General features: G+C 43.1%; 1 protein-coding gene across 1 annotated transcript in view; it reads right to left on the bottom strand.

Moving 5' to 3' along the window:
* The window catches only part of LOC126419353 (probable G-protein coupled receptor Mth-like 4), a 212,834-nt gene that overhangs the window by 121,550 nt on the left and 67,749 nt on the right, over positions 1–23,535 (bottom strand). Inside the window, exon 3 of the mRNA XM_050086539.1 lies at positions 4,511–4,763. Within this exon, the coding sequence (XP_049942496.1) occupies positions 4,511–4,763 (253 nt within the window). The remainder of the gene's footprint in view (positions 1–4,510; positions 4,764–23,535) is intronic.

Raw genomic sequence — 23,535 nt, 5'->3', positions numbered from 1 at the left:
TATTACGTTCCAATCAAATCGATATGTGTGTAACGCCAGATTTCAGGGAGCCACTAATCTTCTTACCAACACTTTCTCTCGTTGAAGTCGGAAAATCTACAGGAAGTTAAACACACAGACGATCATTAATTACACCCGCTTAACGAAACGTTTTAAAGTATTCTGCCACGCGAGACTTTACTCGTTTGACTAATGACTCTCCACTTCTATCATGTTTACACAGTTAATCGCTATCGTAAGGTCGTTAGTAACTGCCTAAACAGCACTAAGAATATCGTGCAGTGTGATAGCTAGCATAGCCCTACTTTCCTTTTTTCAGACACACTTTTGTTGTTATTGCTACTCTGCGTTATTATCCTCTCTAATTCAAATACACTGACGGAAAAAATTGCAGCACGAAAAATAATTAATGAATAGCAATGACGTTTCGGGAATACATTGGTCTAGGTGACATATTTAAATGATTAACATTGCAAGATCACAGGTTAATGTAAGAGCCAGGTAAGCCATTGCAAATGTGAACTGCTGTTACGTTAATAACCGGTGTAACCGCCGGAATGTTGAAATCCAAGAGTGCAAACATCCATGCATTGTGTCGTGTTGTGCAGGTGCCGCAAGTCAGCTTGTGGGATGGAGTTCCATACCTATTGCACTTGGTCGGTGTACACAGGAACGGTTAATGCTGGTTGTGGATGATGCTGTAGTTGTCGTCCGATAGTGTCTCATATGTGCTCGATTGGAGACAGTTGTGGTGCCCGAGAAGGCCAAGGCAACATGTCAACACTCAGTAGAGCAGCTGTGTTACAATGTGGGTATATAGGCGAGCGTTATCCTATTGGGAAACTGTTAGTGAATGGCAGCACAACAGGTCGCATCATAAGATTGAAGTACAAATTGGTAGACAGTATGTGTGGGATAACCACGACAGTGCTCCTGTTGTCATACGAAATCGTATAGCATTCCATAACTCCAGGTGTAGGTCCAATATGTAGCAAGCAGACCAGGTTGGTTGCAGGTACTCAACTGGCCTCCTCCTAACCAACATATGGCCGTCACTGAACCCGAGACAGAACCAGCTTTCATCATAAAAAAACAACAGACCTCTCCACCTTTCCCTCCAGTAAGCTTTCGGTTTACACCACTGAACGCTAATAGTCGTGGTTTGCGGTCATTACGCAGCAGGGCGTCTGGCTCGGAGCTGTCCTTTAAATAACCGATTTGTAATAGTTTGTTTTGTCACTGTGGTGCCAACTGCTGCTCATATTGCTACTGCAGATGCAGTGCGACGCGCCAGTGCTATACGCCGAATACGATGGTACTGCACTCGGTGGTGCCACGTGGTTGTCCACAGCCCTGTCTTCTTGCGACCGTACATTCTCATCACTACTGCTGCCAGTAAACATGTGCAGTGGCTACACTCCTGCCAAGCCTTCTGCAGTATCGCGGAACGCACGTCAGCTGCTTGTAGCCCTATTGCACATCTCCTTCGAAATCAGTGAGGAGAGGTGTTGATAATGACGTGTTAGTCGCCTTAAAGGCATTCTTGACTAATACCAACACGTCCAATCTCGAAGGTAATGAACGCTCGCGACCGTTACAGCGTGCATTTAAAGCAAATCTGATTTGCACCCCCATAGTGGTGCTACTAGTGCCACTCTTATGCGACTGGCACGAAATCTGAACAGACATCATTTATCAGCTGTGGAAATACGCCTACCAACTTTCTTTTATGTCGCAGAACTCCTTCTCTGTGCTGCGATTTTTTTCCGTCAGTGTATTGCGCTGTTGATACAACAAAACTCACTCAACACTTTTAGTTTCTCATTTCCCAATTTAATTCCGTCCTATCGTCTGATGTAGTTGGAATACATTCCATTACCCTTATTTTCCTAATGTTGCTGTTGATCTCATAACCTACTCTAAAGACCAATTCATCTTCCAAGTGCTTTACTACTTCTGACAGAACTGAAATGTCACCGACAAATCTCAAAATTTTTGTTTCTCCTCCCTAAAATTTAGTTCCCTTACCAAATTTCTCCTTGGTCTTCTTTACTGCCTTGCGTAATGTACAGATTAAATAACATCAGAGAGAGTCCTCTATTGGACCTATTTTCTAGGATTTGAGTAGAGATAGTATGGCCTTACACATTCATACATTTTTCCAGAACCCAAAGTGATCTTCCCCAAAATTGGGTTCTCCAAGCTTTTCCATACTTCTGCAAATAACTCATGTTAGTATTTTACAACTCTGCCGGCAGGGGTGGCCGAGCGGTTCTAGGCTCTACAGTCTGTATGATGTACTTAGGTTAGTTAGGTTTAAGTAATTCTAAGTTCTAGGGGACTGATGTCCTCAGAAGTTAAGTCCCAAAGCGATCAGAGCCATTTGAACCATTTTGAACAACTCTAATTAAAAAAACAATGTATTGGTGATTTAGATTTTTTGACAAGGAAACCTAATATACAGGGTGGTCCATTGATAGTGACCGGGACAAATATCTCACGAAATAAGCATCAAACGAAAAAACTACAAAGAACAAAATTCGTCTAGCTTGAAGGGGGAAACCAGATGGCGCTATGGTTGGCCCGCTAGATGGCGCTCCCATAGGTCAAACGGATATCAACTTCATTTTTTAAATAGGAACCCCCATTTTTATTACATATTCGCGTAATACGTAAGGAAATATGAATGTTTTAGTTGGACCACTTTTTTCGCTTTGTGATAGATGGCGCTGTAATAGTCACGAACATATAAGTACGTGGTATCACGTAATATTCTACCAGTGCGGACGGTATTTGCTTCGTGATACAATACCCGTGTTAAAATGGACCGTTTACCAATTGCGGAAAAGGTCGATATCGTGTTGATGTATGGCTATTGCGATCAAAATGCCCAACGGGAGTGTGCTATGTATGCTGCTAGATATCCTGTACGACATCATCCAAGTGTCCGGACCGTTCGCCGGATAGTTAAGTTATTTAAAAAAAAAATGGTTCAAATGGCTCTGAGCACTATGGGACTTAACATCTGTGGTCATCAGTCCCCTAGAACTTAGAACTACTTAAACCTAACTAACCTAAGGACATCACACACATCCATGCCCGAGGCAGGATTCGAACCTGCGACCGTAGCGGTCACGCGGTTCCAGACTGAAGCGCCTAGAACCGCACGGCCACACCGGCCCGCAGTTACGTTATTTAAGGAAACAGTAAATGTTCAGCCACATGTGAAACGTCGGCCACGACCTGCAACGAATGATGATTCCCAAGTAGGTGTTTTAGCTGCTGTCGCGGCTAATCCGCACATCAGTAGCAGACAAATTGCGCGAGAATCGGGAAACTCAAAAACGTCGGTATTGATAACGCTACATCAACATCGATTGCATCCGTACCATATTTCTATGCATCAGGAATTGTATTTCGACGACTTTGAAGTCGTGTAGAGTTCTGCCACTGGGCACAAAAGAAATTACGAGACGGTGACAGATTTTTTGCACGCGTTCTATTTAGCGACGAAGCGTCATTCACCAACAGCGGTAACGTAAACCGGCATAATATGCACTATTGGATGTCCGGCACATAGCTCGCGTGCGGTTGAAGCGGTATTGAATAGCATATTTCATGACAGGTGGATTGGTCGCCGCATATTCACCGGATCTGACATACCCGGATTTCTTTTTGTGGGGATAGTTGAAGGATATTTGCTATCGTGATCCACCGCCAACGCCTAACATCATGTGTCAGCGCATCGTCAATGGATGTGCGAACATAACGGAAGGCGAACTACTTGCTGTTGAGAGGAATGTTGTTGCACGTATTGCCAAATGCATTGAGGTTGACGGACATCATTTTGAGCATTTATTGCATTAATGTGGTATTTACAGGTAATCACGTTATAACAGCATGCGTTCTCAGAAATGATAAGTTCACAAAGGTACATGTATCACATTGGAACAACAAAAATAAAATGTTCAAACGTACCTACGTTCTGTATTTTAATTTAAAAAACCTACCTGTTACCAACTGTTCGTCTAAAATTGTGAGCCTTATGTTTGTGACTATTACAGCGCCATCTATCACACAGCGAAAAAAGTGGTCCAACTAAAACTTTCATATTTCTTTACGTACTACACGAATATGTAATAAAAATGGGGGTTCCTATTTTAAGAAAACGCAGTTGATATGCGTTTGACCTATGGCAGCGCCATCTAACGGGCCAACCATAGCGCCATCTGGTTTCCCCCTTCAAGCTAGACAAGTTTCGTTCTTTGTAGTTTTTTCGTTTGACGCTTATCTCGTGAGATTTTTGGCCCAGTCACGATCAATGGACCACCCTGTATACCAGTACATGCATACAGTAAACATGAAAACAATGAAAGCAGTAAAATGTAGGCCCTTTAACTGTTACCAAATTCCAGTAGAAAACCAGTGGGATCTCAAGTTGGATGAAAAATTTACGTTTTGCCACCTCACTGTGTGAGTCAGACCCTGAGGGAAAGGAGCACCAACTGACCTGCGTCCTGTCCAGGCAGTAGAGGTGGGGGTCCAGTTCCAGCTGGAGCGGCTCGCTGTCGCCACCCACGTCCAGCTCCAGGCGGCCCCCTGCCGTCATGACCACGTCTCCCAACTCCTGCAGCCACAGCGTCGACTCGGCTGCAGAACAGGCCTGCCGCTGTCCCGGGCCCACCACCCACTCAGCGTCCATCTGGTCGATCACTTCGGGCGACAGCCACCAGCTGGTGTCGTTGTCAGTGGCGGCCGCACTCCTGCAACAAACAACACGCAACGCACCACTCGTACATCTTCTCACACATATCATTACGAACACCTACTAAATATGATGACTGCCGTGCTTATTTCCTGATGGGCTGAGCATCAATATTATTGCGGGTAGGAGGAAGGTTGGTAACAGTAAACAAACGGTGTGTAGCTCGTCTTCCAGATAATCTACGAAATAGTTTCAAATGTTGGCAGGTGTATCACCTCTTGCAGAAAATACACTCAGGTGACCAAAGCCAAGGGACACCGAAACGCAAACATACAGAAGGCAGTAGTGTCGCCTGTACAAGGCTGAATAGTTACTTGTACTCAGATGATTCACGTGAAAAGGTTTCCGACGTGATTACGACTGCATCGGGAATTAACAGATGTTCAACGTGGAATAGTAATTGGAGCTAGACACATGGGACATTCCACTTCGCAAATTCAGTATTCCGTGATCTATAGTGCCATGAGTGGACAACACAGTGGGCGATGGCTTTCACTTAATGACCGAGAGCAGTGGTGTTCGTGCAGAGTTCTGTGCTGAAATACAGCAGCATTGTGTGAAATAGCCCCAAAAATCAGCGTGGGACCTTGAAAGGTGGCTGCACTGAGCCACTGCGCCAGAGATTGCGCCAAAGAGTATTATTCTGCCGCCTCCATAGTGCTTGGGGAGAGCTCGTAGTAGTCAGTGCCTGTTAAGAACTCGTAGCAGTCAGTACTTGTTAAGAACTCGTAGCAGAGAGTGTTTGTTGAGATGTGCTAGTAGGCAGTGCTTGCTGACATGTGATACTGAAGAGTCTTGTTGAGATGTGGTAGTAGAGAATCGGTGTAGAGATATATTGTAAGGATTAGAGTGATTTTCATCAATAAAAATGAGGTAACTAACTCCGTTTCTTTTTATTTCAGTGTCCTAAATAATGCGTCATTACAGGTTCAGTCAACAAAGCATCTGGCGTGTGTTCTTGTATTAGAGTTTAATTCTGCTTTCCTTACGCAATTATAGTATTTGTAATTTTCTTTTATCACGTCAGTATAAATGGTATTTGAAATTTCTTGTCTTGTTGAAGAAGAACCGTGGCAGATGTGTACGTTGAGTCACACTCCCACACACAGAACAATTACATTTGTGCTTTGGTTTTGTAGGTTTTATAGTTGCTGGGGACTTAATTAATTAACTGTGTTAACGAAAATTTTCATTTCATTCTTTGTTGTTGTTCTTTGCAGTCAGATAGCGTAATAATACTAGTCAGGGTCAACCGTTTACGAAACAGCGTAATCGGACTTACAGCTACTAAAAATATTTTCAATCATATTTAATCAAGCCCCCATGCACGTGGCGACCGCTGCTTCGGATCGTCCCTTGGAATTCTTCTGATTGTAAAAATAGTAGACCGTAGTATTGTTGTAGTAATTTGTAGTTTAGTAATTGTAGTCTATTTTGCATGTGTAGATTCTTCTAATGGTATTTTCCAAAATTTAAATTTGTTGTCTCGTCTATGGGTTTGACAATTTAGTGCAATTATTTCAATTGTTCGATTAATCGTGTTTGAGGGAAACATTTCATGTAAATGGTATTGTTGGAGATAAAGTGTCATTGTGTGCAATTTTCATATAGTAACGAGTTTTGTATGATTTGTAGATGATTACGCGGTCAATGATACAGGCAAAAATGATGAATAGTGAGAATAACGAAATTGTTGACATGGCGAACTCGCCAACACAGGACAACAGTATGATGAATAATGGAGTTGAAAACAATTTAATAAGTCGGGAAGACAGTCCGGAACCATTTCAAAAGTTTTCTCAATTAGAAAATTCACAGAATACGAGATTAGCGATAGAAGATTCTGTAATAGTATCGAACAAAGATAGCTTTACAGCTATGACGAAAGAAGTCGATTTCGCGGGAAACGTTAAGGGTGAAAAGAGTTTCGAACCAGTTACTATGGAGCAGTTGATGGGTGCTATATTAAATTTCGGATCACAGTTGGAATCTGAATTAAAAACAGTGGGATCTGAATTAAAAACAGTGGGATCTGAATTAAAAACAATGGGATCACAGTTACGATCTGAATTAAAAACAATGGGATCACAGTTACGATCTGAATTAAAAACAGAGATGGAAGCAATGGCAACACGGTTAAGTTCACGAATAGGGACATGTTTCAACATGAAAGATGAATCAAACAAATAAATTAGAGAAGAAGTGCAACCAATTTTGAATGCTCACAATAATAGTTTAATTTCAACAGAAATTAGACAAGAGGAACAGGACAGAGAACGGGAAGAAAAAGATCGCGTGATAGTGCAAAAATATTCAGAGTTAAATTTACAACGCACACACGATAAGGAAGAAATAATTGAAAGAATCGAGGAATTCGTACCAAATGACAGAATAAATAATCTAACACAACAATATGAACAGTTAACTACCAAATGTGTCAATACTGAAACCCGAGTCGCGACACTTACGGAAGACGTAAATAAACAGAAAGAACAAATAGGTGATTTATCGGAAAGAGTTGAGGAGATTTCAGGTAAATTGACAACTCTTAGCTTACATGGGGACAGAGATACGGATGATACAGCTCCATTACCATTCGCATAAACCGAAGAGTACCAGAACATAAATAAACATGTTGAAAATCAGGGAAAAATTAATGAACGCGTTAAAAAGGAAGTTGAGGCATTACGAAAGCAAGTCAAACAGATCGAAGGCGAAATTGTAGGAAAAGACAGCAAAAGAAATTTGGAATCACAAATATCAGAGGGGTTAGAAGAAAATAATTTGTTTCATTTACGGGATGCGACAAGAGAGCGCCAGGCGCGCGAACTTGACAATAATCGTCATTGGGACTGGGACAGACGCGGTAGGTCTTTGTCGCCACGAGGCGAAAATTTTGACTATAAACACTTTTTGACTGTTCGGAAATTTAAGATCTTCCGCAACTCTAAGAATGACATACATCCATGTGCATGGTTAGATCAATTTATGTACGCACTTCCACCAAATTGGCCACTAAGTCACAAACTGGAATTTATGTGCGGCTATTAAGGTCCTCAGGGGATTCACTACTCTAAGTGAATATGTGCCGTAGCGAGCATAGGGCCCCGAGCTGTAGTGGTGCTATTTCCCTTTTAGTTTTCTGCACCGCTGCCTACTCTTTTACTATTCTTTGCATCTGTCAAAAACAACTCTTCTACTATCAATCTATCTAGACAGTAGATAAACAATAACCGGATATGACTGTTTTACCCAAAAGTGACTTTGGAATTTACCGTTTGGACTTACTATACTTTCTGCAGCATTCATTCGTAGCTTAAACGAAATTTTACCTGTTTATCTTCGTGACAATATCACTTTTTATGTTGAAGATATTCTTATTGCTAAACATTCTTGGAGTGAGCACAACAAAATTTTGGATTCATTATTACGTATTTTTGCAAGAGTTGGCATTACAGTGGACTTAGAAAAATCTGAATTTGGTCGTTCTAAGGTGAAATTTCTCGGTCACGTTATTTCTACAGAAGGTATTCTTCCTGATCCAGAAAAATTAGAAGCTATTCGTAATTATGCTGTTCCTACCACAAAACGTGAGGTTCGTAGTTTCCAAAATTTTTGTGGAATGATATACCTTTGAAAAATTTTTGTGGAATGACATACTTTAGAGAAACTCACAGCTACATGTAAACATGCGGAGAGCACAAGGATACCGCGCTGTGTTTTGGCGGCGGCACATACTCAAAGCAACAGTCAAGTCTGCGCGCCGCACAAGGCAGTCGTTGACCGCGAACAATTGCTTCCTACGTCACGCGCCTACAGCTGATCGAGCGCTCAGTGCGAATGCACTGACAGCCGTAAACAAATACACAGTTTAATTTCTCCGATTAAATTCAGTATAAAGCTATAGTGACTTGATGAATTATGTTATTAACATTCAGTATTTTTCAGGATACGGTTCTATAAAATATTTAAGAACTTCAGGTAAATTCTGTGTGTCTCCGACGTTAAGACGACTTGCTATCGAGAAATTTTCAGGAAGAATGTAATTTCGAAGAAGAAACTAATAAACTAAAAAGGTAACTATTAATTGAGTTTATTTTTCAGGTAACATATTTCCACTTAGGTACGTACTTTAGACGTAATTTGCTGCTCGCGATTACGTGATTCATGCTTTGTGCTAATTTCATGTTCTATGAAATTACTTGTGAAGCGACGTGCTTGCATACGTTAACTGATTTTGACAATGATTATTAATGAACTGGGTTGTAACTTGTGTATATTATGCATCGCTTGGCTGCACTGCTTTCTCACTGATGTCATATTTTTTTTTTTATTATGTGCCTACTGTGCTTATTTATTTAAATTATAATTGTCACCTGATTAGTTGTGCTGATATGTATGTAAGTTATACTTTGTGATTTATCTGCTTGCGCCTTCATGTTTACTTATTAAGATGACATATGAACATTTATTTGCTTATGCTGATATGATGCTAATGACATGTTTACTGCTTTGCGTATGGATTGCATATTTATACATTTCTGTTTTGTTGTCATAACTACTCTTTAATTTGGTATATAGAAATGCTGATGTAAGGTGTGCGAACATGGAGTTTAGGCCACAGTATGGTGTTAATTATAGATTGTTCGCTTGGCAGATCCTCGTTGTAAGAATTGTGCTGCATCCACTTGTTGACATTCTGTTCTCTACTGGTATATTTACTCGCTATTGCTTGTTTTGCTTACGCTCAGTGCCTTATATTTTTAAGATAGGAAAATGAACTGCTATAATTCGACATAAACGACATTAGTACAAAGAACTTCGTTGAAGTCACATGAGCTGGAGGTTTTATGGAAGCTGTATAAATTTATGCTAATAGGAAGGAAGCTAACGACATGACATACCGAAACTAGGTTTAGACCATTGACAGTCATTACACTGCATTTTTCGTGAGCAATTGAAATAGGAAGTGACACTAGACACAAGAAATACTCCACATGTTTGCTTCTGCCATAATTCTTAAAGTGGTGAACACACGGTGAAATATTATGATCATTCACACTCCGTAATTGTACTTAATTACTGAGAGTTATTCGAACAAAGTCTGTTAGAGGTCATGTATGCATTTCTTTTGTTTATAATTCATAATGAATAGAAGATTTGGGTCAGATGGATTACACAGAGGTTGTGTGTTGACAGTGTGTCTTCGGATTATATGGGATGATGAGGTTTGTATTAGGATTTTATCTGTACTTGTTCGAGGAGACTGACTAGAGGAAAGAGTTGTTATGGAAGTGAAATGATATTGGCAATAAGGTTCATATATATCGACGTATTGAAGAGATATTATTGAGGTATTGAGATTATATGAAGTTGATGATTATTGGAGTTTTTGTGGACAAGAGGCAAGGTAAATGATATTGATGATAAGGTTTATATGTATCGACGTAAGAGGCATTATTGAAGTATTGAGATTATGTGATGCTGATGATTATTGGAGTTTTGGTATATAAGAGGTAAAGTAAGTGAGGAGCATATTTTTTTTGTTGGTCTATATGGAACAAGGAGGATGAAGATAGCAGACTAGAACACTAAAGTGGAAGGGAGATTGTCTACACACACTTTGTTAAATCACTAAGCAGTATTTTTTTTGAAGAGAGGAAGTATTTGCATATCTTGGCTCACTGACAGTTGTTCAACAACAGTACATTTGATCTGGCTTGGCAAACATTGGTCTTGACATGATGACTATGACGTTGACTAACTATTATTGACTGTTATACATTGCTGCCACTACTACTTGATACACAAGATGAACATCAGATTTTGACAGAATTGCATTTACACAGTTAACACTATTCAGTTACACAGTAGTACTTAATGTGGATGAAAGATGAGTGAGTGTGTTTTGTGTGTTTTCCTTTCCTAATCCTACCCACCTATCTCCTAAATATTATTTTATTTGTTTGTTGTGGCTTGCACTGACACCCATAAATATTATAGGTTTACTGGTATTTGTGTATTTGTAATAGTTAATACGACAATTATCTGATATCATTTTTGTGTTTATTAGAATTTATATGTTTAGTGTGTAAAAGCATTTGTATGTGTATTCAAACTATTGTTCATGCCTGAACTGTCTGATTAGTGATGGTGAATATTATGGACTGTTACCTGCACTTTTCAACATGATGTGTGACACTTAGAAATGTTTAATTTCTGCTGATGAACTGTGTGATCAGTGATAGTAAATATTATGGACTGTTACTTGTACTTTTTCTACATGATTGGTGCCACTAGGACATGTTTAATTTGTGCTTATATACTCTGATGAACAGTGTGATCAGTGATAGTGAGTATTATGGACTGCTCTCTGGACCTATTCAACATTGCTGAGTGCCACTAATGGAACTGCTTCTACTGAAATGAAGTCACTTGTTGGTGTCTGCACCTGCTCAACGTTGCTGGGTGCCACTAATGGAACTGCTTCTACTGAAATAATGTCACTTGTTGGTGTCTGCATCTGCTCAACATTACTGGGTGCACAGATGAAGCTACTTCTATGGAAATGATGTCACTTGCCGGTGTCTGCACCTACTCAACATTGCTGGGTGCCACTGTTAGAACTGTTTCTAATGAAATGAAGTCACTTGTTGCTGTCTGCACCTACTCAGCATTGCTGGGTGCCACTAATGGAACTGCTTCTACTGAAAAGAAGTCACTTGTTGGTGTCTGCACCTGCTCAACATTACTGGGTGCACAGATGAAGCTACTTCTATGGAAATGATGTCACTTGCCGGTGTCTGCACCTACTCAACATTGCTGGGTGCCACTGTTAGAACTGTTTCTAATGAAATGAAGTCACTTGTTGCTGTCTGCACCTACTCAGCATTGCTGGGTGCCACTAATGGAACTGCTTCTACTGAAAAGAAGTCACTTGTTGGTGTCTGCACCTGCTCAACATTACTGGGTGCACAGATGAAGCTACTTCTATGGAAATGATGTCACTTGCCGGTGTCTGCACCTACTCAACATTGCTGGGTGCCACTGTTAGAACTGTTTCTACTGAAATGAAGTCACTTGTTGCTGTCTGCACCTACTCAGCATTGCTGGGTGCCACTAATGGAACTGCTTCTACTGAAATGAAGTCACTTGTTGGCGTCTGCACCTGCTCAACATTACTGGGTGCACAGATGAAGCTACTTCTATGGAAGTGATGTCACTTGCCGGTGTCTGCACCTACTCAACATTGCTGGGTGCCACTGTTAGAACTGTGTCTACTGAAATGATGTTACTTCTTGCTGTCTGCAGCTACTCAACATTGCTGGGTGCCACTGATGGATTGCTTCTACTGAACTAATGGGACTTGTTGCTGTGTGTACCTCTTCAACTTTACTGGGTGCCACAGATGGAACTGCTTCTACTGAAATGATGTCACTTGTTGGTGTCTGCACCTGCTCAACATTGCTGGGTGCCACTGATGGACTGCTTCTGCTGAAATGATGTCACTTGTTGGTGTTTGCACCTGTTGACCATTGCTGGGCTGGAACTATCAACTATTTGTTTTTTTTTTTTGAATAATTAAAAGTATTTTATGTGAACATTTGTATAAACTGATTTTTTGTGTATTGTGTAAACTATTATGTAAAGCCACATGTATGAAAAGAATTTGTATTGCCTACTGTATTTTATATATTAGGTTATTGAAGGTCAGTGCAAACCCAAAATTTTAACTAATTATGTGATATTTAGGTATTAATATTGTCTTTTATTTTTGTCTGTATTTTTGTGAACGAATTTGGTGGTATTTTCACCACCAATGCTGGCAAAAATACCATCAAATTCTGGCCTGTGGAGGAGGGGCATATGAAAGGTGGCTACACTGAGCCACTGCGCCAGAGATTGCGCCAAAGAGTATTATTCTGCCGCCTCCATAGTGCTTGGGGAGAGCTCGTAGTAGTCAGTGCCTGTTAAGAACTCGTAGCAGTCAGTACTTGTTAAGAACTCGTAGCAGAGAGTGTTTGTTGAGATGTGCTAGTAGGCAGTGCTTGCTGACATGTGATACTGAAGAGTCTTGTTGAGATGTGGTAGTAGAGAATCGGTGTAGAGATATATTGTAAGGATTAGAGTGATTTTCATCAATAAAAATGAGGTAACTAACTCCGTTTCTTTTTATTTCAATGTCCTAAATAATGCGTCATTACAGGTTCAGTCAACAAAGCATCTGGCGTGTGTTCTTGTATTAGAGTTTAATTCTGCTTTCCTTACGCAATTATAGTATTTGTAATTTTCTTTTATCACGTCAGTATAAATGGTATTTGAAATTTCTTGTCTTGTTGAAGAAGAACCGTGGCAGATGTGTACGTTGAGTCACACTCCCACACACAGAACAATTACATTTGTGCTTTGGTTTTGTAGGTTTTATAGTTGCTGGGGACTTAATTAATTAACTGTGTTAACGAAAATTTTCATTTCATTCTTTGTTGTTGTTCTTTGCAGTCAGATAGCGTAATAATACTAGTCAGGGTCAACCGTTTACGAAACAGCGTAATCGGACTTACAGCTACTAAAAATATTTTCAATCATATTTAATCAAGCCCCCATGCAACCTATAACGAACGTATGCGTTAGGACAGTGCAGCGACATTTGGTGCTGATGGGCTATGGCAGCAGAGGACCGAACAAAACACCTTTGCTAACAGCATGACACTGCCTGCAATGCCTCTCCTGGGCTCATGACTATACCGGTTGCACCCTAGACGAATGGGAAACTGTCATCTGTTCCCAACACTTATTCACTTGTCGATCAGCTGGAGGCAGTTCCCCTACATTTTAGTGATAGTTTGTCGTCATTATTAACCATCCTTGCCGACCGTGGTGGCCGAGCGGTTCTAGGCGCTACAGTCTGGAACCGCGCTACCGCTACGGTCGCAGGTTCGAATCCTGCCTCGGGCATGGGTGTGTGTGATGTCTTTGGGTTAGTTAAGTTTAAGTAGTTCTAAGTTCTAGGGGACGGATGACCTCAGAAGTTAAGTTCCATAGTGCTCAGAGCCATTTTTAACCATCCTTCCCACATAAGCCTATAGGTTAGACTAGCTGGAGGAAATCTCTAGTGCTACACTAATAGCGAAAATATCCTTTCTACGTCCAACAGGTATTGACAAGTCTGGCTAGAATTACCCTCTAGTGCTCGAGCAATGGCAGCTACTACTCCCCAACTCCCATGCTTCACAGTAGATGAGTACCGATTTCAGTTGGTAAGAACTGATGGTAGATTTCGAATGTAGCACAGATCCCCTTAAGTCAAGAACCCAAGTTGTCAACAAGGCACTGTGCAAGCTCATGGTGGATCCATAGCGGTGTTAGCTGTGTTTATATGGAATTGACTGTGCCCACTATCCGTATGTTCGGCTACCTGGAGACCACTTACCCCCTTTCGTGGATTTCATGTTCCCTAATAACGATGGAATTTTCACTGATGACAATGCACAATGTCATCACGCCACAATTGTTCGCGATTGGATCGAAGAATATTCTGGACAATCCGAGAGAATGATTTGGCCATCCAAAACAGCCGACATGAATCCCATCGAATATTTATGGGACGTAACCGAAAGGTCAGTTCGTGCACAAAATCCTGCACCGGCAACTCTTTTGCGATTATGGACAGCTATAGAGGCAGCAGGGCTCAATATTTCTGATGGGGACTTCCAACGACGTTGAGTCCATGTTACGTCGAGTTGCTGCACTATGCCGGGTAAAAGAAGGTCCTATACGATATTAGGAGCTGTCCGATGATCTTTGCCCCCTCAGTGTATGTGAGCTAAATGGGACTTGTTTGGGTGCTGTTGCGTTAAAAAGTAAATAAATAAACAAGTAAATTGCAATAATTTTCATTTGCAATGAGATCTTGTTACATGATGATCACTATCTGATGAAAAGTATCTGAACACCTTCTCGTCATCGCTATCATTGGCTGTGTCCACCCTTCGTCTTTATGAAGGCTTGAACTGTGTTGGGGACGCTTTGAATGAAGTGTCTGAATGTCTGTGGAGGAATGGCAGCCCGTTCTTCCCCAAGACCTGAAACCAGAGAAGGTAGTGATTTTGGACGCTGTGGTGTGGTATGAAGTCGACATTCTGACTCATCCCAAAAGATTTACTTTGGGTTCAGGTTGGGATTCTAGATAGGCCACTTCATTTCAGGAATATTGTTGTCTACAAATCATTTCCACATATTTGCTGCTTGATGACTGAATGTGTGTCATGCTAATACAAATAACCAACGGCTCCGAACTTTTTCTCCACTCCACAGACTATACAATGCTGTAAAATGTGTTCATACACTTCCGGATTTAGAGTTATATTAAAGGCAATAAGGGAACCAAAGCCTAACCACGGAAAGCGCTCTGATACTATAACACCACCTATCTGTACTGCATTGGTGGTACTACACATGACGGCAGGGAACGTTCACCAGACTTTCGCCAAACCCAAATCCTTCCATTAGATTGCCGCGGGGTATAGCATAATTCAGTTTCCAGTTAGCCACTGTCGAGTGGCTTTACTCTTATCCCATCTGAAACTTCACTTACCATTGACTAGAGAAATGTGTACCTTACGAGCAGCAGCTCGACTACTATATCCGATTCTTTTTCACTTCCTACGCGCAGTTGTTGTGCTAAACTGACTACTGGTAGCGTTTTGGAACTCACGAGTAAACCCTTCCACTGATTTCTTGCGATTTTTTACAACTACCCTCCACAATCATCGACAGTCCCTGCCTGTCAATACATGAGGTCTACCTGATCTTGATGTAGCTGTGGGTTGTTCTTCTGCGTTTCCACTTCACACTCACATCACCAACAGATGACTTGAGCAGGCGTAGAGGGTCTGAAATGTCTCTAATTTATTTGTTACTCAGGTGACATCCAATGACTAGATGACTAGCCCACCTTCGAAGTCACTGAATTCACCTGACAGACCCATTCTTCTGTAACTAGTCTCTACCGATAAGACAGTTTTCTTTTTTTCTTTATTGTGATTTCATTCCCCTGTCCCATATGGTCAGGGGAGGGCTGTCAGTGACACAATCCACTGCTCTTCAGCCGAGTGACATGACTGTTAATACAAGAAGAAAATGTTACATATAAGGCGATAAAAAAGTGGGATATGAAACAGAGTAAGGGGCGATAATGGAGGTAATGTTCGTGGAGGGGGGGATAATTAAAAAAGTCGACATAAAAAACACAGTCGGCAATTCGTAGAACACAAAAAAGACACTGAAGTGACATGCACGGGGTAAAAGTTGGCCACAGTATTAAAAACACTCCAGAACAACACACTTTAAATCCACTTGGGGCACACGTGATGAATAATAAAACTGCCAGGTGGGACCTGCCAGGGAGAGGCCTGAGAGGATGGAAAAGGAGTGGAGAGCAAGGTGCAGCAGGGGATGGGGCGGGATTAAAAAAAGGAGGGGCATCAGTGGGTGCACCAAGAGGCAGGAGACAGATGGGGCAGGAGATGAAGAGGAAATACAAGGCAGGAGGGAGTGCAGAGACACTGAAAGGGAGCACAGGAGAGGGAGGGGGCGTCGGAGGGGGAAAGCCGCTCAGGAGAAGGGAGGGGGGATAAGACATTTTTTTTTTGCTTTTTTTCCTCCATTGAATTTCGATTCCCCATGAAGGGAGCGGGCTGGCAGCAGCTTAGTACGCTGCTCTTCAGCCTACAGAATTTTGAAAACATAAGAAGATAAGAACCAATAAAAGCAGGCGATAAAATGGTGGCATTAATTGTAAAACGGCTGAAAATGTGGAAAGTTAAAACGTAAAACAAAGGGTGGACGTTGCTAATAAAATACACAGGAAGCAGACAGGTAAAACAGTAGACAGACAATTAAAAAACACAGCAACAGTCTGGTTTCTGTTCACAAGAAATATAAAAATCACACCCAGCGACAGCATGATGTCTGTTCGCAACACTTTGGAAAAGACGTACAGCACTTAACGGACACTGGAAACACTGGACTAAAAAGTTGGCACAAAGATGACACACCACAGCCAAGGGCAGAGGGGGGGGGGGAGGGGGGGGGGGAGGGGGGACCTGGACAGGTGAGGGAAAAAAAAGGGGGGAGGAGAGGAAAAACGAAAAGGGGGGGAACCGATGGAGGGAGAGGACTCATGGGGGGTGGGGGGCAGGGCAGACACGAGAGGGAATGGGGAAAGGTGGAAATGCAAAAGGACTCGGGGGAGAGAAAGGGAGGCAGATAGAGGGTAGGTGGGGAAAAAACAGGAAGGAAGGGGGCGAGAGGGAGCCCAGGAAAAGGACAAAGTCTGGGAGGGATCAGAGCTGATAGGAGGGATAAATAGAGGGAGAGAGGGCATCATCCGGGAGGGGTAGTTGACAGAAGCCACCTTGGGAAAGGAGATGAAGGGTGTAGAGATGGAGGGTTGGAGGGACACAACAGTGAAGACATGGCAGGGGGCGGGGATGGGAGAGGAGAGGAGCAACCAGGGGGTGAGGGGGATCAAGGCGGCGGGAGGTGTAGAGTATGCAGATATGTTCGAGGAATAGGGGCAGATGGGGGAAAGGTATCAGGTCATAGATCCGCATAGGGGATGGGAGGCGTATACGAAAGGCAAGGCGGAGTGCATGGCACTCGAAGATCTGGAAGGAGCTATAGAATCTGGAGGGGGGGGGGCGGATATACAGGTGCGACTGGCATAACAGAGGATGGGACGGATTAAGGATTTGTAGGTGTGGAGGATGGTAGAGGGGTTCAACCCCCATGTCCGGCCAATAAGACAGCCCTCCTCGCCTCCTTTTATACTGGCGTGTCCGCCGCTCGCAACATCTAGTAGTCAGTTCCGCATAGCGTTGTCCAGATACTTCTCGTCAGAGAATGTAGCACATGTGGACTTTTTCCGAAATCCATTGCAATATCCGAGATGGTGGTTAGGTTAAATTGCTGCGACTGAAACTAGCAGCATTGTAATTATAATCTTCGGTGTCACATATTTCGGACATGTCCGAAAGAAAGAACAGACACTATATCCATATAAATATATAGTTCTGGCAAACGCGGTCATGACCTTCTTCTTCTGTGCAGATGCACACATATTCCCCGAACTCTTACCGGACTTGGAAAAATGGTTCAAATGGCTCTGAGCACTATGGGACTTAACATCTATGGTCATCAGTCCCCTAGACCTTAGAACTACTTAAACCTAACTAACCTAAGGACATCACACACATCCATGCCCGAGGCAGGATTCGAACCTGCGACCGTAGCAGTCGCGCGGCTCCGGACTGAGCGCCCTGAACCGCTAGACCACCGCGGCCGGCGGACTTGGAAAGAATGTCTTCCACGAGTAATGAGTGTGTTGGGGTGGGACACTACGGACGTAGTGTGTGGACATACAAGGTGAGAATGTGAGTCTGGCGGGAGGCGTGCGCGAGATAGTCCCTGCAGTCGCACTATCCTCTGTGCCCTCGGAGGCTCAGAAGCACGGTAGCTCAGCGTGTTCGGTCAGAGGGTTAGCTACCCTCTGTAATAAAAAAAATGAGTTAATCGATCAACAAAGAACTTAAACGAATGTCTTACGACGTCCGCACCGAGCAGATGCAACGGGAAAAAAAGAGATGGATAGAGCATTTGCCACGTAAGCAGGAGATCCCGGGTTCGAGTCCCGGTCGGGGCACACATTTTCACCTATCCCCGTTGATATATATCAACACCCGTGGGCAGCTGACGGTATTAATATAATTCTAATTTCAAAGAAGAGCAACGTTCAGAGATCCGTTTTTTGCTGCCGGAAGGCGTATCAGGGGCCGAACTTCACCGAAGACTTTCTGTACAGTACGGGAACAGTGTTTTGCCACAACGGAGAGTCGACGAATGGATTGAAAAATTCCGAAATGGTCGCACAAGCGTTACGCACGATGAAGGAGCCGGCCGGCCGTTTACCGCCACAAATGAAGAAACCATTGAAAGTTCACGTGAAATGATTCTCTTAGACAGACGATTAACTATTGACGAAGTGGCACATCGTCTGCAAATTAATCATGGTTCTGCCTACTAAATCATCCACAACAGACTTGGGTTTCATAAAGTTTGTGCAAGATGGGTCCCAAAATAATTAACACAGTTGCATAAACAAACGCGCTTGGAGATCTGCGAAAAACATTTGGATCGCTGAGATAACGAAGAGGACAACTTCTTAGACAGAATCATTACTGGTGACGAAACATGGATCCATCATTACGAGCCGGAGAGTAAACGGCAGAGCATGGAATGGAAACATCCAAATTCACCCTGCAAGAAAAAGTTTAAGACCCAATCGTCCGCAGGAACACTGATGCTTACAGTTTTTTGGGACGCACAAGGTCTAGTACTGGAACATTATGGGGAAAGGGGCACACCAATAAACAGTGTACGTTGCAGTGAAATGCTTACTGCCAGACTAAAGCCTGCAATTCGGAGCAAACGTCGAGGATTACTGTCAAAAGGTGTTGTGTTGTTGCACGACAATGCCCGTCCGCATACTGCTACCCACACTGCTGAAACGCTCCAGAAACTCAAATTTGATGTACTGGATCATCCTCCGTATAGTCCCGAGCTTGCCCCTTCTATCACTTGATTGGTCCACTCAAGCAGGCATTAAGGGGCCGTCGGTATGCCTCGGACGAAGCAGTGAAAGAAGCGGTGCATTCTGGGTCGCAGTTCAGCCGAGAACCTTTTATGAGGGCATCAGGCAGCTTTTACAACGATGGACCAAGTGCGTTGAAAAGCAAGGAGACTATGTCGAAAAATGATGTTCTTGTAAGTATCCTGTTTGATTACAATAAAATTTTATAACTTCTTTGCGGATAATAATTGACTTAACCTCGTATCTACAAGGAATGGAGTGCGACTAGCAACCATGAAACATGTCATAAGAACAGAAGTCGTATAAAAGCACCCTACACGACAGGGACCAGAGAGAATGTGACACCTGTCAAGGAAAACTGCATCAATCCTGACAGGAATAATTGCTGACCGTGATAGCAGGTCCGTCTCAAACACGTTCCGAGCGACATTGCGAAAGGTACTGTGTGAAGTGAAGTCAGGCAGCTCACAGAAGTCCATTTCTCACAGCAGCACACAAAGCTGCACGTCTTCAGTCGGCCAATAGGTGAGTGGAGGAGTGTAGCCTGGTGTGACGAGATGCTGTTTTGCCTCTTTTCAAATGGTGCGAGTGACTGACCAATGAGGCGTTTGATCCCACTGTGTGGAGTGAGTAGTGCAGCCACCGAGCGAGGTGGCGCAGTGGCTAGCACAGTGGACTCGCATTCGGGAGGACGACGGTTCAATCCCGCGTCCGGCCATCCTGATTTAGGTTTTCCGTGATTTCCCTAAATCGCTCCAGGCAAATGCCGGGATGGTTCCTTTGAAAGGGCACGACCGGCTTCCTTCCCCGTCCTTCCCTAATCCGATGGGACCGATGACTTCGCTGTTTGGTCCCCTCTCCCAAATCAGTCAGTCAGTAGTGCAGCCCGGAGATGGTTCTGTGACGTTGTGGCTGTTTCTCGTATCATGGATTGAGCAACAGGTTATGCATTCTCGGTGACCTAGCGTTGCCTGTTCTTTTACACCGTGACGAGTACGCTGTGCACACACCCGCCTTCAAAGATATGTCCTCAGAGCGGCACATATACATTCCTGATTTGTCGAACACTCAGACACCCTACTGGACATCGACTGGTGTATTAAATCAGACGATCTTAGTCCCACAGAAAATGTCTGGGACTATTTGGAAAAGTGGGTGAAATGTAATAATCAGCAACAAATGGCTTCTGCTGGATATGACATCCCTGAAAAAACTTGTGTACCCTGTTCCTCGCCGGAACTGAAGCCATTATCAAGGCTAGAGGCAGAGTGACACGGTATTAGCGTCACGTCTCCATGTTTTGTTCTCTGTGTTTGTTTAGACATTTGGTGCAGTGTCATATTAATATAGGTTTGACACAACAGAGGAAAAATATAAACTTATGGTGAAAAATCGTAACAACAAGAAGGAGTAACGCGATACAAACAAAAGGTCGTAAGCGTGTTTCTACATCTGAAAGATGTTGTCTGTTCAAATTTCAAGCCAGATGCATAAGAGTGGCGCTAGTAGCTCCACTATGAGGATACAAATCAAGTTTGCTTTAAATGCGCGCTGTAACGGCCGTGAGCGTTAGTTACCTTAGAGATTGGACGTGGTGAATTGATGTTAGTGAAGAATATCTTTAAGGCAACAAAGACGCCATTATCAACGAGGTCATGTAATAGGGCTACGAGAAGCTGAATGTTCTTCCTGCGGTACTGCAGAAAGATTTTGCAGCAATGTAGCCACTGTACATGATTGGTGGTTTTGGGAATGTTCCGTCGCAAGAAGACCGCTCTCCAGTCCGCCACTATGTTCGGCGTATGGGTCTGGCGCATCAACTACATCTGCGGCAGCAGGCATCACAATCACACAACGAACTGTTACAAATAGGTCACTCCAAGGTCAACTCCGACCCAGCTCCCCCGTAGCGAGCATAGCATTGACCCCAAATCTCCGCCATTTGCGACTTCATTGGCGTCAAGTGAGTGCTCATTGGAAGGCAGGTTAGATGTGTGTTGTGTTTTCTGAAAAAGTTAGTTCTGCTTCGATGCCAGAGATGGCCATATTTTGATCACAAAGAGGCCAGTTGTGGGCCTCAAACCAACTTGTGTGCATGCTAGGCATACTGTATCTACATCTGAAGTTATGGCCTGGGGTGCGATTTCGTGTGACAGCGGTAGCACTCTCGTCGGTATGGCACGCACGCTGAATAGAAATCTGTACGTCAGTATGGTGACCTCGCCTGTTGTGCCGCCGGCCGAAGTGGCCGTGCGGTTAAAGGCGCTGCAGTCTGGAACGGCAAGACCGCTACGGTCGCAGGTTCGAATCCTGCCTCGGGCATGGATGTGTGTGATGTCCTTAGGTTAGTTAGGTTTAACTAGTTCTAAGTTCTAGGGGACTAATGACCTCAGCAGTTGAGTCCCATAGTGCTCAGAGCCATTTGAACCTGTTGTGCCGCTATTCATGAACAGCATCCCAGCAGCAGTTTCCCAATTGGATAAAGCTCGTCCACATACCGTTGTAGTAATCCAACGTGCTCTACAGAGTGTCGACATGTTGCCTTGGCCTGCTAAATCATCAGATCTGCCTCCAATCGATTACATATGGGACATCAAAGAAGAGCGGCGCGTTTCGTCACAGGGTTATTTGGTAAGCGTGATAGCGTTACGGAGATGTTTAGCAAACTCAAGTGGCAGACTCTGCAAGAGAGGCGCTCTGCATCGCTGTGTAGATTGTTGTCCAGGTTTCGAGAGGGTGCGTTTCTGGATGAGGTATCGAATGTATTGCTTCCCCCTACTTATACCTCCCGAGGAGATCACGAATGTAAAATTAGAGAGATTCGAGCACGCGTGGAGGCTTTCCGGCAGTCGTTCTTCCCCCGAACGATACGCGACTGGAACTGGAAAGGGAGGTAATGACAGTGGCACGTAAAGTGCCCTCCGCCACACACCGTTGGGTGGCTTGCGGAGTATAAATGTAGATGCAGATGTAGACAACATCGGATGGCAACTCCAGTGTCATCCAGAACCAGCATTAACCGTCCCTGTATAGACCAACCATGTGCAACAGGCTGTGAAATGACATCTGGCGCCTGTACAACACAATACATGCACTTTGCATGCTTGTACGCAACATTTTGGCGATTACAGCGGTTTTACTGTACCAGCATTTCACATTTTCACTGGCTTATCTCGCTCTTACGTTGAATTGTGATATTGCAGTGTTAACCGCTTACATATGTATTCCCGAAATTTCATTACTCTACATTATTTTTTGGTGTCGGGATTTCTTTTCTGTCGGCGTATATGGCTACCGTTATTTCAGTTTTATGTTTAAGTTGTTATCTCCTGCAGCTACGCATGCGTATCAGTAGTTTAATTATGATCAGTGATGATGAGTAAGCAAGCTCTTGTACTTGCAACAACATCAGCTGCCCTCACGTGTCTGCCTGTTTGGGTAAGCGTAGCTCGTGAAGTGCACCCAACTCTCCCTAGTCCCACACTGTTTCAATACACAGTGCATGCGCAGCGTCGCTGCCGAGCAGTGTGTACAGATGGGGATAGGTAGGAGCAGGCATCTTTACATATCATGCTATTGATGTAACTATACATTGTACGATGTGTGCATTATGCAACAAATACTGTGGATGTGTGGGTTAAACATACTGTACTTTTAATTGCACCACTACAAGCATTTTCACAAATATTATAAAGTTTAGAAGTCAAAGAGTAAATAGCTTTGCAAAGAATAAATATTTTGCCTAATTCCCGTAATATTCTGCAAATCAATAAGTATCCAGATATTCTAAATAGTCCTAGTTCTTCCTCAGGGTTCAAGCTATCTTTGTAGTACGAAATTTCATCGAAATCTGTTCAGGGGATAAATTATTGAGGGGGTAAATTACGAAGATGTAACAGAGTCATTTCGCATTCATAATATTACTATGAATAAAACTTCCATTTACAATACTTTTTTCCTTGATCCTATTTTTATAAAATAAAGCCTATACGGTGCCCTAAGCTATGCCCAAGTTACATGTTCTCAGCGACGTATGAGAGACACAAAATTGACGAGCATAGAAATCGTCCTATAGTCTCAGTGTTGAAATTTTACGCATTTCCTATGGAAAAATATGACC

This window comes from Schistocerca serialis, chromosome 9 (assembly GCF_023864345.2).
Source record: "Schistocerca serialis cubense isolate TAMUIC-IGC-003099 chromosome 9, iqSchSeri2.2, whole genome shotgun sequence".
NCBI lineage: Eukaryota > Metazoa > Arthropoda > Insecta > Orthoptera > Acrididae > Schistocerca > Schistocerca serialis.
This window is presented reverse-complemented; position numbering and strand designations above follow the sequence as displayed.